Source organism: Mytilus edulis, chromosome 9, assembly GCF_963676685.1.
Source record: "Mytilus edulis chromosome 9, xbMytEdul2.2, whole genome shotgun sequence".
NCBI classification, from domain to species: domain Eukaryota; kingdom Metazoa; phylum Mollusca; class Bivalvia; order Mytilida; family Mytilidae; genus Mytilus; species Mytilus edulis.
The window spans coordinates 50,408,273-50,423,339 of NC_092352.1; the positions used below are offsets into that span (position 1 = coordinate 50,408,273).

Below are 15,067 nucleotides of genomic sequence, written 5' to 3' on the forward strand. Positions count from 1 at the left end.
CAACGAGCTTTAATTGTAACCGCAGATAAATAGTCAATTGCAAGTCGGTGTGACTCTATCCACCACCAACACATAACCACAAGCTGAGTGAGGAGACTTTCTTGCTAAAAGACGTCTAGAACTATTTTCAACCTTGTCGTCTTATTTCTTAAATTACGTTTTAACAAAATATTCGTTCCCGTGAAAACTAAGATTTGTTTAACTTTCAAATTTTATCGTGGTCTCTTCTCAGGATATAGCGGTTATCTGTTTGTTGGCTTTACAGCTAATTTCCTAATGCATGTAAAGCGAGACTTTAGTTAGCTTGCTTGCTTAGTTTGTATATTTTACAATTGTAATTGGGATAACCAATCAAATTTAAATATAATATATACAGATGAAAATATGCCTCTATATTGTTTGAAGTTGTCAATGTTATTTACAAAGCTTGAATCCATGTTTATACAAACAGAGCAAGCAAGCCTATCAAAGTGTTACTCTACAAGCATTGGGAAATTAGCTGTAAAGTTGACAAGATAACAGGTTAATGTATTCAAGTGAATTTAAGATTTGTTGCAATTCTAAAGTACAATGGTTAAATCAATCTTATCTTTGATGTGCCATATGGGCATCCCTATAAAATAAGACAGTTCATGTGTGACCCATGGCATTAGATATTATGCATGTCAGTGGATATTTTCTTTGTGAAGCTAGCACTAGTAAGTAAAATGTAAGCAAGTAAGTAAGTAGGTAAATTATTTATTAAAGTGACATGTGTTTTTTTTCACAAAATATTGTATTATACAGTGAGATATAAAAACAATAATTAGAACACCCGACCCTTTGGGTATATAAGTCACTTTAAACATAAATAAGAATGGTACGGCGAACAAAAATAAATAAATGTTATCGAAAATTTTAATAATTTAAAAATCTTACGAATAACCTATATTATTTACGTGTCTGAAATATTTTGAAAAGTGAAATTAAACTCTTGAACAGACCATTTATGAACGTCGATTCACAGGCACTTGTCTCAAATTTTGTTTTCCTATATACCTTAAGGTATATAGGATTTTTTTATTGAGACAAGTGCCTGTGCGTCGTTTGTGTGAATTCGGGATTTACACGTATTAAAACCTCTTCACTTTTCGGGATTCGAGGAAAAAAATTATTTAGCAAACACTGTTGAGGAACACAAATAAAAAAATAATTCTGTATCATAAATTTAATTTGTTAATATTTGCAACTCTTAAAACCAGCTGATATTTTTTTTTTATTTCTTCGTGTTGAATAACCGAACAAATGGGGATACATGTATCTGTTAAAACTTTGGCCCGGCGACGGAGATGTTAAGATAATAACAGGGAGACCTAGGCATCCAAGAACACAGGGTTTAGTGGAACAGGTTCATGACTCACTTCACAAACTGTTGGCATCAAAACGAGCAGACAAACCTGGCTCAGGATGGCTTGAGTTTTTGTATGAGATACAGTATTCACTTAACACACAGTGTCATTCTAGTATTAAAATGACGCCTTTTGAAGCTGTATTTGGTCAAAAAGCTAATGATGGTATTTGTGTAGGTTCGCAAGAGACTGATGAGTTCATTGACGAAGAGAATATTGAGTACATGATTGAAGGAGAAGGAGACGTAATGACTGACGGACAGACGGAAAACGAGACTGACTCACAGAAAGAAAACGAGACTGACTCACAGACAGAAAACGAGACTGACTCACAGACTGAAGCTGAGACCGACTCACAGACAGATGCTGAGACCGACTCACAGCCGGATGCTGAAACCGATTTACAGATAGAAACTGTTCAACCTGCCCGAAAACGACGACGAACTGAAACGTCAGAAATATCTACAGAGAAATACGATGGTACAGACTACAGACCGACACAGGACGAAATCATGGCAGTTGATGATTTTATGATTCTGAATGATATTATAACCGACCCTCCTGAGGACAACAACTGTACCATAGCAATGGACGATGAACAAATGACTTCTCACGACAGAATACGAAAGATACTTGACAAAAATTATAAGAAATCTATCGAAAATACAATGAGAAAATATAATAAAAAAGTGTCAAAAACTAATGCAAAAATTGAAAAAGGTAGCTTTGTCACTGTGCGAATACCAGTTGTTGATAGAGCATCGGGAGATCTTCCCAGATTATTATGTAGGGTTGATGATATCATCGGAAAAGATGCGAGTTTGTACAAGCTATCATGCGAATTTGGTATATTGAACTCGTGTTATGATATGGGTGATATTGAACTTTTGACAAGGAAAATAGAAACTGAACATTGGAGTACAAACGGAATTTCCTTGCATGCGGCCGCAAAACAAGCCAGTTTTTCTCTTGCAAGTAAAAGATGCAAATGTAAAGGAACATGCCTGACAAAGACATGCAAATGTAAAAAATCAGACGTTCCTTGTGGCAGCAAGTGTCACCCGGGCCGAGAGTGCCAAAACAGGATGTTGATAGACAATTAATTTCAGAACTATTCAATTCAATTAAATGTTCACTAGTTCACTTTATTTATCTTATTGTAATAAATTATTAAATGTTAATTTGTAAAACTCAATAAAAGTTTGTTGATAAATGTTTGTCTAAAATATACCCATACGGTCCAAATACCGGTATGGTCCAGCTCGTACTAGACCGTATGAGTATACTCGTACGGTCCGACCGTACGCGTATGGTCGGACCGTACGAGTATACGCATACGGTCCGGACCGTACGCGTACGGTCCAAATACTCATACGGTCTGGAACATATACAGCATTCGTGATAATTGAAATTATATCATTTTAAATCAGAAGAAAGGAGAACCCTAGGTTCTTACTAATACAAGTGTGAGTGAATAAAGAGCATGTGAATATTTAAACTTTTATTACATCTTGAATTTCATTCTAGTATGTGTTGATTAATAAGATGATTTTGGATCCTTAACTGGAATGTGGTTGTAAGTACCAGCTTTGTAAGGATATTTAGCTGCATGCCCTAGTTGTGCATAATATCTTTTCTTCGACTCTGCATCTTCTGGTACTTGACCGACATTCTGTGACAACATAATTGGAATCGATAGGTCAATTCTTATTGGCACTTGTCCTAAAATAACGTAACACAAAAACATTTAATTCAAATTTCTTTATGCATCTTGTTTTTCTTTGTTGAAATAGTTTTTTTTTATAGAGGTTAAGATTATTACACAATGTTGACTGCTGTATCCTTATTTTTTACATTAAATTCTCTTCTCGCTGTTTATTTTGTTCATACATAGTTTTCAATATAATGAAATTGTATGAGACTGCCCTACAAGTACGAAATTTAGCTAGATATAAACGCAAGTTTTGTCCACCACTTTCTACAAATGCCTATACTAAGTCAGGAATATGTCAGTTGTTTTCCGTTCGTTTTATGTATTTGAGGTTTTGATTTTGTTGACTTTATATGGGACTTTCCGTTTTAAATTTTTCTTGGAGATTGGTAATTTGTTACTTGTAGTTTACTTTTGACAAGCCCTAGGCTTTAGTAGATAAAAGCAAACTCAACAAGGAATTTTGATAATCCTAAATTTTAAAGAAACTGCTATAATTATTTTGGAAAAGTTTGACTACTAGTATTGTGTGTTATTTATGCCCCATTTATGGGCGTTATGTTATCTGGTCTGTGCGTCTGTTCGTTCGTTCGTCCGTTTGTTTGTCCGTCTGTCTTCAGGTTAAAGTTTTTGATAAAGTTGAAGTCCAACCATCTTGAAACTTAGTACATGTTCTCTATGATATGATCTTTCTAATTTTAATACAAAATTAGAGTTTTTTTCCTATTTTCACGGTCGCCTGATCATAGAGAATGATAGTGCGGATGGGGCATCCGTGAACTAGGGACACATTCTTGTTTGTCCTAATGTAATTATCACACATGTTGCATGTTACTATGACTTTTTTAAATTTTAAAACACCTTACAAACAATAATACATTTGCCAATTACTAATTTACTTTTTTTATTGCACATCTTTATTAGAAATTGTTCTTTAATAAAATTGAAGACACTTGTTCTGAACATTAGACCGTATTGATATTTGTAAAAATGATACACGTGACCCGAAAATATGCAACTATTGACGTCAGAGATCAATCAAATTCCTTTGTGGTGTCAGACATTACCTATTTTAAAGTCAAAATTGTACAAAAATCTGTTGGATATTTAGTAATTGAGCATACATGTATATCTCGGCGCTAAAACTAATGCATCACAAAACCTATTGAAATGTCAAGTTGATAGCTAAACTAGTAATACAATTTTGAGCCAATAACGAAATGACTTTGCTCTGTCGTGGGACAGTCATAACAAAGCGATACAACTCATATAAATGCATATCTATTCACGGATTAAAATACGGAACAGGGCCATACACTTTAACATATAACAGAAATAACTCTTTCATTAAACAACAAGTTACAAACATTACAATTTACAAATCAACATCATATAACATATAAGGATTATTGTTGCGATTTTGTTGTCGATTGATTGGTGTCACTCACCATATCTGCTGCCTTTACTATCGCTGTCTTTGTCACTATTTTCACCATTTTTGTTGTTTGCTGGAACTGCAAAAAAAAATGTGCGCACACATTAAACGACAACAAGCAAATTCAGAATACAAACGATTGTCAAATTTGAAGAATTGTCATATATTAACACTGTGCGGGACAAATTTGCCATTCCGGTACCGGCAAAGCTGACTTTGTCGGTTTACAAGATATCAAAAAAAAAATTTGCCCAGTGATAGATTATTAAAAAATTTTAAAAATGCCATATGTCCCAACTTGTCACCGTTGTCACTCTTGTCACTGCAGCTGATTAAAAGTACATTTCCCATGGGAAATTTGACAATTCCCATGGGAATATTAGAATTTCCCATGGGAACATTGAAAGTTCCCATGGGAAAAATTACTTTTCCCATGGGAAGTTTAGAGTTCCCATAGGAACTTTAAAGTTCCCATGGGAAAAGATGAATACAAAAAGTTCCCATGGGAATGAATTCTTCCCATGGGAACAAATTTTCTTCCCATGGGAACAAGTTTTCTTCCCATGGGAACAAATTTTCTTCCCATGGGAACAAATTTTCTTCCCATGGGAACAAATCTTCTTCCCATGGGAACAAATTTTTTTCCCATGGGAATAATTTTTCTTCCCATGGGAACATATTATATTACAATACAAACATTATTTTCCATTTGAATTTTTTTTCTTCAGAAAAATTACAATTTGTTGCAAATACTGGATATATGTTAAAATAATAAAGTCAGCAGGTTCTCTGCATGAACTCAGTATGGTATTGTATAGAATGGACTTATTTACACCATTCAAATATTTGCCACTAAACAACATTCACTGGAGTTCTATTGAGAGTTGCATGAGACTCATAATATCCAGTTAAATATGGAGCAACAAGACAGGAGTTTAAAAATTAAGTTGTGTGTCTGTGTGTGTTTTGTGTTTGACAAACATTTCCTCTGCAATATTTATTTTGTGTGCCCTTTTAGAGTGTTTTATTCCAATATTAGTACTTTGATCATTTTAGGGAACTATTTCTTTACAGCAGAAATTGCAGATGACAATGTTGATACTGAGGAACAATGATGTCTTTATGTCGCCCAAGAAGAGAGCAGCTGCAACAATATTTTTCTACTTTTTCCTCAAACTTTCTGTTGATAAAAAAGGAAGACAAAACCAAATACATCTACCTATCAAAATTTATTTCATTTAATAGAAAACAATTATATTGTAACACATAAGGGAATAAAGTGAGTGGTGTACTGAATTTGGAAGTCTATATTGTCTATATTGTAACACATTATTTTACAAATTGGATTGTCAATATCACTTAAACAAAATGTCTCCAAAAAGTCTATGTTGATTTTATAACCTCTTCATCTCTTGTCTGGAAACCACTCTTTTCCACCCATCATAAAACTTGACATAATAGCCTGAAAAAGAGGACACTTATAATAATATATGTAATAAATCCAGGAATTGAATTCAAGAAAACTGAGTTACTGTTTCAACTAAAATATTATTGAATTCTCTTATATTTAATAATATTGTCTTAAAATTATGAATAATGTAAAATGGCAGATCTGGTACCTAATATTTTTTTCATTCATCTCGTAAAGAGATTTAGGATGATTTGAAGCTTTGCCTATTATATTGAATATCTATTTAGTTCAAAAAGCTACGTTTAATTATTATGTGTAATACACATATTTTGTTGCAACATTGAGGCATATCCACCTAAGCTTTCATTACTTATTTGTAAATCAGTCATTTAACTGACAAAAGTTCATTTTTGGCATCAATTACATTTTAAATTATTTAAGTGTTTGGTTAATATTTTATTTTTGTCAATGTAACTTACCATTTTTTCTCTTGCTGATGATGACAGCATTGTAAAAACTGCCATCAGTCCATCTTGCAGAAACTTGTGTGCCTACTGCAAGTTCATCCTATAAAAATAATTCAAAGCATTCAATTTCAAGGCATTTTCATATGTTTTTGACCATTCTCAAAAGATAAAATTAACTTCTTATCAGACTGGCTTAAAAAGCATGATAAAAACAGAGTAATTGACTTGTTTCACTCTTTAAAAATATTTAGAAGGCACCAGGTGTATCTGGTAGTTCAAACCCAATAGATTTCTGCTTTTCAAAATTATAAAATGATTAAATAGTCATCAGATATGACATATTGTAAAAGTTAAATAAAATACAAATACAACAATATCCTATGCTTGTTTGAAGACCATATTATCAGATGTAAATGATAATGGTGCATTTTCAGTGTAAATATTGTACATTGATGAAGTTATAACATTAAGTCTAATCATGTCAAATTTTCTTACTAGTAACTGTTGAATACAAAAAACAATTACCTCATCCTGGTTACTTACTGTCTGTATCATCATCCTGTGTTACTTCTTCAGTGGAAGCATTGGTCTGCTCTACCTGTTGTAATATAAATAAAAACATAAGTCCTCAACATAAATAAGTACATATTTTAAAATATCAATTATGGATACAACATGTCTGCTGGTGACAATTTAATACCTAACAGGTTAAGATTTGCATTTTTTTTTGTATATTTGATTTCAACAATTTATGTCTCTTCAGTGATGATAGGAATCGAAACGTTATTTGGGAGGCCATACATTTGACCTTGATTTTGGATCGATTCTTCAATTTTGAAGCTTCTAACTAAGATATAAACCCATAAGGGAACTATAATGCAAGCCCTAACTAAAAATATACACAAGTTTAAATTAAAAACAACTTTCAAAGCTCTATTTAGATATATATATATATTTGATAAATAGATATAATGTCTGATAATGTCTGATTTTTTGTTGTTGATTTGATGTGATAATAAGTTTAAAAGATATCTTTGCAAGATAATTCCGACATTTTTTATTTTGGTAAACCTCTAATTCAGTTAAGACCTTTAAATTTCATGGCAGAATGCTGATTTGTAAAATTTATTTGTTTATAATTTATACAATCTCAAGAGAAAGATCTTGAAATAATTCCTTAAGTTATATATATTCATTTTACAGTTAAGAAGATTGTTCATATAAGTCTATTTCAATTATATTAATTTCTTTTCTCTAAGAAAGATGGCTTGAACATGAACAGTTAAGCAAATTGTTTTTTCTTAAAAAAATCGTGTTTATAAAAGTAAGAGACTTGAACTTAAAAAAATAAAATGTTTACCTCGCTCAATAAAGTTTTGAGTCTGTCATTTTCAGCTTTGAGGATAACATTTTCTGCTTTCAGTGAGTTGATTTCCTCCCCTTGCTGCTGAATAATCTGAAAGACAAATATAATTTTTTTAATCTCAAAATTAATAAAATTATGTATTTTAACACTGAATTCAAACACTTTGCTGTTATCTGTTTAAATGTATTAGGTATCTATCCACTAGTCTTTATCACTATTTTCACCATTTTTGTTGTTTGCTGGAACTGCAAAAATAATGTGCGTACACATTAAACGACAACAAGCAAATTCAGAATACAAACGATTGTCAAATTTGAAGAATTGTCAGATATTATCTACACGTACATAATAGTACTTTCTTAACTGTGTAAATACGGATTTTAATGGTTTACGTTAACAAAAGGCGACTAATTGTTTGGAGGGTTGTCTCATTTGCACTCATACCACATCCTCTTGTGTCTATTGGATCCATGTATTTGACCCAGTGATAGTCTGAATCACAGTGGTATCAGCTCAATTAATATCAAAACATATATACACAACTGCAAAATATCAACTTAATTTTTAAAACCTATATCAGTGTAGATTTTTCCAGTTTTTATTGATATGTTTATCATTTGATTGTAAGTAAACATCGTCAATTCATATTGTTGAATTATTTGTATAATCACATGATGATTGCTTCACTTTTACAAGGTTTGAAACTAAATATTTACTTTATTACATTTATGTTTTATTATCATACGTTATTTTGATTGGCTAACAACAACAAACAATCTCGCGTCATTCTAAATCAACATTCGTTTTTTAATGAAATGTAACATTCACGATGACACGATATTCCGCAATAAAGTGCACAGATAATAAAAGAAAAACTTGAAAGAAATCGTGTTATCTTGATCATATATTAACAAATGTAATTTTAAGTATTGAACACTTTTTTTTGAGTGTATTTCTTTCTAACCAAAATTTTGTAAACGTAGTGTGGCGTTTGTTATCGTTTGCTAAACGCTGCAAAAGTAGAAAAAAAATACACCGTTTAATCAGTGCACGTATTTACTGACCCTGTTTGGAACTTTCAGTAATGCTATTATTAAATGTGGTCCCTAATGTTGTTACAACTTGTCAATCCCTTTCGTACTTTTGCAAATAAAATATGTTTAAACTAAACTAAAGGAGGTTCATGCAACCAACATACGTAATAAATATCAAGACTTTACACCGTCTATTCTATTTAATATGTATGAAAGTGTGTTTCCTATGATAACGATTAGTACTTGCAGTGTTTCGTTTTTTTTTATTATATTGTAAAAGCATGGGACCGAGAACAAAATTATTTCGTAGTGCATTTCTTTAAGACACTAAATTCAAAAGGACGAAAACGGTGTCCTTGGACCATAACAAACGACGAACGACAAACTGTAGACGCATTTCTAGCGAGGGCATAGCTTGTCAAAGTTTACGTAAACTTTGCAAACGAATGTTAGAAACAAATGATCGAAACATGTGCGCGTTTAGCCGTTTGCATCGTTTGTGTTAGAAAGAAATGCACTCTAAAAGAAGTATTCAATACTTATAATTACATTTTTCATAGGATCATGAAAACATGCTGTCTATCAAAAGTCGTCTTCTTTTCCCTACTATTGTTGTTTAATAGATTAATTCATTGTATTGTGTATACGCCATTTTCCGAACTACTGGCTAATTTGAGAAGGTTAATATTGGTGATGAAGAAAGGCGGAGATACATGGAGAGTATGGATGTCTTCGGAAGGAAAATTGATATTTCGAGGCAATAAGGAAAGGATCAACCACACATACCTACTGCGGGATTCGAACTCACAACCTTCGTACTGACAGCCCCGTGATACAGTATTTTGACTAATTTTAAAAAGAACTGGACACCCGAGATCCCCGTTCAATAGAGGAAAACACACATGTCATTTTGAAATGTATGTACAATTTGAGGAGTTGCACACGAATACACAATATAGTTGTGTTTCCTACTTATCCATATGAAATAGATTTTTAACAGATTTGTTAACTTTTGCACATGTGAAATGTGAATAATTAATAAAAAATAAGTATCATAAACAGCATGCAATGCTTGCACCATCACATTCCACGTTTGGTGGACCGTCAAATCCGGGTGAGATCAGTGAATCGTGGAATCTGGAGAAAACACTTATTTGGCATATACGCTATTTATATATAAAACCAGATTAAACCCACCATTTTCTACATTTGAAAATGCCTGTACCTATTCCTGAATATGTCAGTTGATAGCGAGTGTTCGTGAAGTCATGTCTACTGTTAATAGTGACGTCATATATTTATGTTGTTGTGTTTTATTGTTTATTTTTCTACAAAATTCAGCCCAAAAAGCTAGCGGACTCACTCTCTTTTGGGTTTTAGTAACCCTATTTGTATCCGTAGGGGAATAGTAAATAGCCATATATCCTTATACCATCACATCACAGCAAATTAATACGCACCTATATTAGTACAGATCTTCTCTGCAATCTTTTGCACCACAGTAGTTTTGAGACCCAAAAAGTCGTCCACAAGATTGACATAATCAGGACCGGACGCTATTTTAGAAATTTCGTTCAAATTAATTCCGTTTCCAACACCAACGCCGAATATGTAAACTTTCTCACTTTTCAGCTTGTTTGCAATAGGAATTGGTTTGTCAGAACTGACGCCATCAGTAAGAACTATAATCACTCTGGTAACAGATGGACGGCCTCCACCATTTGCTGCCTTGAAATATTCATTTCTGATTCTCTTTCGAAGAAACAATGAAAATATTTGAAGAACGTAACGAGATCTATATATGGCAACATGACTCTTAATTTAATGTCTTCAACATGTTTAATTTAACGTTGTGTTAGAAATCCATATTTCGATTATACGTGCTAATAAATCCTGTATTTTGAAGGTAGCAGTCACATTTGATGTATTGTGAAGGATTTAATTACTAGGTGAAATTAGAAAAATAAAAAAATTAAACTGACACTTTTACCCAGAGGAGCTTAAGTTAAGGAACCAAATAATAAAAAAGATATTGATACACATGTAGGTTACGGAACACTTTTTAAAAGATATTCAATTAGAACGAAATTGCGGGAAAATACTGACTCGGACTTACCCAAAGTTTGTTTATATATTACATGGTTTCCTCTCAAACGAAAATAATTCAAGAATCTGATAAAAATTTGATAAATGTCTTTTTGTAAGTCTTGCATGAGGAGGAAAATGGATGTTATGATGCAAAATATCTATATCATAGGAAAACAGTCCGAAAATCTGACAAAAATAATGAAAACGGTAAAAGTACATTCGTAAGTGTAAGTATTTTTTTTTATTCTTTATAATTATTTTTTATCTTTCTTATATTTTTCTTTTTTTCGTTTACCTTTTTCTCTTTTTTAAACATTGTTCTGGATTATTGATCTATTGTCAATAGGTGGAATATTTAAATAGTTTTGGTATCAAATGAAGACTTTGGGAGATTGAGTCACCGTAGAACTCTTGTTACTTTTTTTAATAATAAGGAAGTATACAAAATTATAAAAGAAGGGCACAGGACACATTTGCCCTGTTGTTCAGATCAGAAATACCGGTTTTTGTACTATCAAACTTGCGGGAATCAGTTCGCTTGAATACGCAATGACAGGCATGTTGAATGTTTGGCAGCAAGTTTGTCTGTTTGTCTGTTTGTCTTTTTTATTTTTAGCATGGTGTTGTCAGTTTATTTTCGATTTATGAGTTTGACTGTCCCTCTGGTATATTTCGTCCCTCCTTTAGGATAAGGTATAGTTTTGACATGAAATGACAACCACTTTATTTAAACTTACGACAAAGTAGCCATTAATGCTTTAAATTGCATAATTTAACATAGAAAGCAATGGGACTATGAATTAGTAGTTTTCTGCCTTAATCTCAATTTTGTGAACACCATTTAGATTCTCCTGCATGGCAAATAAAAAAAAACCAGAAAATTAAATGATATCTTTTATCAACTTTCTATTTTTTGAATCCTTGACAATTTTCCTGTAATTAAGTATTTTTCAAAATTATCGCTCTAAGTGATAATTCAGAGTCACTGTCGTAGTTTTGGATCCTGGTGATTAAATATTAAAGAATTAATCTGACATATAACGCATAGACTCATGAAAGATACCAGGCGTATAATATGATGAGCCAAACGCACGTTTGGTTTCTTTTAGATTTATCTGTTGCACTTGATATTATAACCATTCAAATTACCTAAAGAGATCAAACTACTGTTCATTCAGAAATTATTGCGTGCATTTGTTATTATTGCGGTATTGCCATTTTTATACTAAAATGCGATTTTAATTCTTGCGATATTGAGAAAAATCCTGTTTAATTCATTTAAATTTGCGAGTTTGAATTATTGATTATAAGCTGTAGCATTTTTCGCAAAAATAAAAACATCGCAATAATTTCGGAATTTACAGTACTAGTAGCCTGTATTATATTCTTGAATAAGTTTAATTACCTCTAATCCTTTACCAGTAAATGTTGATCCACGTTGTCCAGGTTTAAAAGCATTTATTGCGTCAATGACAGACTGTTTAGTCGGATGTTCTTTCAAAAAGAAATGATCTTTAGTGTTTGTGCCAAAACATATTGCCGCCAACATCAAATCGTTTTACAATGTTGACCAGGAACTCTTTCATTTGCGGAAAGGCGTTGTTCGGTATACTATAGCTCTCATCATACAGGAACACTATGTCGATAAGTTGATGACAAGTTTCTTCTCCTTAAACAAATGTTTGTATATATTTAGTAAGTTAACTCTTAGATTGATTGATATAATTTTCTTCAATAAAAATATATATTTTCTATCGTCCTGAATGCATTAACCGACTATGATCAATCCGATACATATAGATGCTACTGTTGCATCAAGGTTGATACATGTACGATATGTTTCCACTCGACACATGATCATATTTAAAACGCGAGGCCCGCCGAGCCTTTTAAATAAAATGAAATATTTAATTTAACTGTCGTCAGTGGATAATATTAGTTATCTTGGTGTAACCAGAGGTGTAAAGAATTTTCATCTACGGTGTAAAATTCTGTACACCCCTGATTACTCCAAGATAACGAATCTATTTCATATGAACAATTCCTTTACTTATTTTTAAAACGTGATGTACAATTGAAAAATGCTAATGAAAAATTTGCAGTGTAACATTTTTTCAACGCGTATTGTCAAATACTTTTTTCTTTCTTTTCTTTATTTTTTGGAAAATGGAAAGGGGGGGGGGGGGGGGGTTCAGACAAAAACATAGTTCATTTGGAAATTTCTGGAAAACATTTTCGAAATTTTTTTTTAATTTTTGTCCTAAAATTTTTCTTATTTTTTGAAATATTTAATATGTTTTTTTTTGGTTTGCATTTTATTTTTTAACATTTTTTTTTTCTTTATTTTGTCATATTCTATTTATCCCGGGGGTGAACAAGGGTTGGGTGGTTATTTACACCGCGGTAATTAACCAATCAGATTGCAGTATTTTACTGTATAAGAAATAAATATCGTTTACACGAGATTGTGTAGTGGGATCTGATTCTCCCTTATAATTTATAGACGATTAACAGACATGGCGTCAAAAAAAGAAATTCAGATAAAAAAGTATGAAAATTTAACGTCATTATCGAATTTTGATCAACAAAGAACTGAGACCAAATGAACCACACGTTTATAAAATTAAAATTATCAACGGGTCAGGAAAAGCATAAATGATCTTAGAATAAGAAAAATATTTTTCTGACACGTCAATTTAATTGCCATGTGCATGTTACATACCGCAGAATCAATTCAGAACATCGCAATTAACATTATCCGTCAATCATAAATAAAGAGTGTTGAACTACATTATTTCGTTAAAAATGTAGTTACAATGTCTATCAAATCTGTATAGTGCACAATGCGGAACTTAAAATGTGTAGAAAGCCTAGCATGTTAAGATGCTGCCAAACACTTTGACTCGTTTATTTTTTTTATAAAACTAAAAACTAAAAATATTTTATTTGACCATTTGCCAAAAATATAATGATATCCAAAAACTCGAACCATCGGAAAAGTTCATTGGATGCATAGTCGTTTGACAAAGTTTAATTTTTACCAGTGAGAAGCTTCATATTCAATATAACGTGTCTCATTAAAAAGTGTATACTGATTTTTGACAGTGTTATAGCCCTGTAGTGTTATGTACCATCTTAAAACATAAACATACCTTCTTTAAATACCGTAAATAAATTTGAAAAATAATTAATCTAACTCCGTCAGGTAAAGTTCACATTACATGGATTTTCCTATTATTTCTATATTTTTTTTGTTCAATTATAGCTCTTCATGTCTTTCGGTGCTTGTCCTCTTAACATTTGATAAGGTTCAGACACGAAAAATAGATGTTTAAAGATTGAAAATTAAACTATCTCGAGTTCATCCATGTCATAATATCTCAATTGTGATATAAACATATCAGTTCATGAAAACATTAAAAAAAAACACATTGTATAGCAAAGACATAACAAATCTTTAAGAAATTAAAATATATAAAAAATATATGGAAATAAATGTGCGACTTCTACACTCACTCCAAGTGACTGTTCTATAATGGAGCTTCAAGGGTTAAGGATATATTTTACTTTGTGTTTTTGGGTTGGAGACATACAATTATCAATAGGTAAACAATTTTCAAAAAGATTATATATTTTTTTGGTTAATTCTACTTGCAGGATGGAAGGTTTTATTTCATCCTGAATTTAGTGGCACAATAACAGAGTAAATGGGTACTGTGCACATTTGTTTTGTAAGCATATCATTATAATATTCGTAAAACACGTTACATGTACGTTTCACTCTATAACTGAAATCAACCGATAAAAATAGACCGCAACTTGTTAACAACTCGTTTTGGAGTAATTTTTTTTTAATTTCCGATGCAAAGACTCAACGAGTGAATCAATATTCAGTCCCAAAAATACCATCATTCACATCATTAATTAATTGACTACACTGTCGTAACTATATCCCTGTTTAAAGGTTTAGTTAACTTGTGATGTAAATGACGACTTATACGTGTTTCGATAGAATATTACCATAAAAGATTGGATGTGAAATACCTGAGGGTATACAGTTATCAAAGGTACCAAGATTATAATTTAATACGCCGGACGAGCGTGTCATCTACGTAAGACTCATCAGTGACGCTCAAATCAAAGTAGTTATAAAGCCAAACAAGTACA

At 31.9% G+C, this 15,067-nt stretch overlaps 2 protein-coding genes and 1 long non-coding RNA gene across 3 annotated transcripts; 1 reads left to right on the forward strand and 2 right to left on the reverse strand.

Annotated features, from left to right (window-relative positions):
- Window positions 1–1,294: 1,294 nt before the first annotated feature.
- On the forward strand, window positions 1,295–2,491 carry LOC139490015 (uncharacterized). Its single transcript, XM_071276867.1, has one exon. The coding sequence runs from the start codon at window positions 1,295–1,297 to the stop codon at window positions 2,489–2,491; it is 1,197 nt and encodes a 398-aa protein (XP_071132968.1).
- Window positions 2,492–2,821: 330 nt separating this feature from the next.
- On the reverse strand, window positions 2,822–12,449 carry LOC139490016 (collagen alpha-1(XII) chain-like). Its single transcript, XM_071276868.1, has 4 exons — window positions 12,306–12,449; window positions 10,273–10,564; window positions 4,548–4,613; window positions 2,822–3,110 (listed from the first exon to the last, which is right to left on the reverse strand). Exons 1-4 carry the CDS (start codon window positions 12,447–12,449, stop codon window positions 2,926–2,928), a joined length of 687 nt encoding a protein of 228 aa, XP_071132969.1. The 3' UTR covers window positions 2,822–2,925.
- LOC139490352 (uncharacterized) lies at window positions 5,600–7,869 on the reverse strand. The gene is made up of 4 exons (XR_011656297.1): window positions 7,773–7,869; window positions 6,938–7,010; window positions 6,425–6,512; window positions 5,600–5,996 (listed from the first exon to the last, which is right to left on the reverse strand). It is a non-coding gene; the product is annotated as an uncharacterized lncRNA (long non-coding RNA).
- Window positions 12,450–15,067: the final 2,618 nt, after the last annotated feature.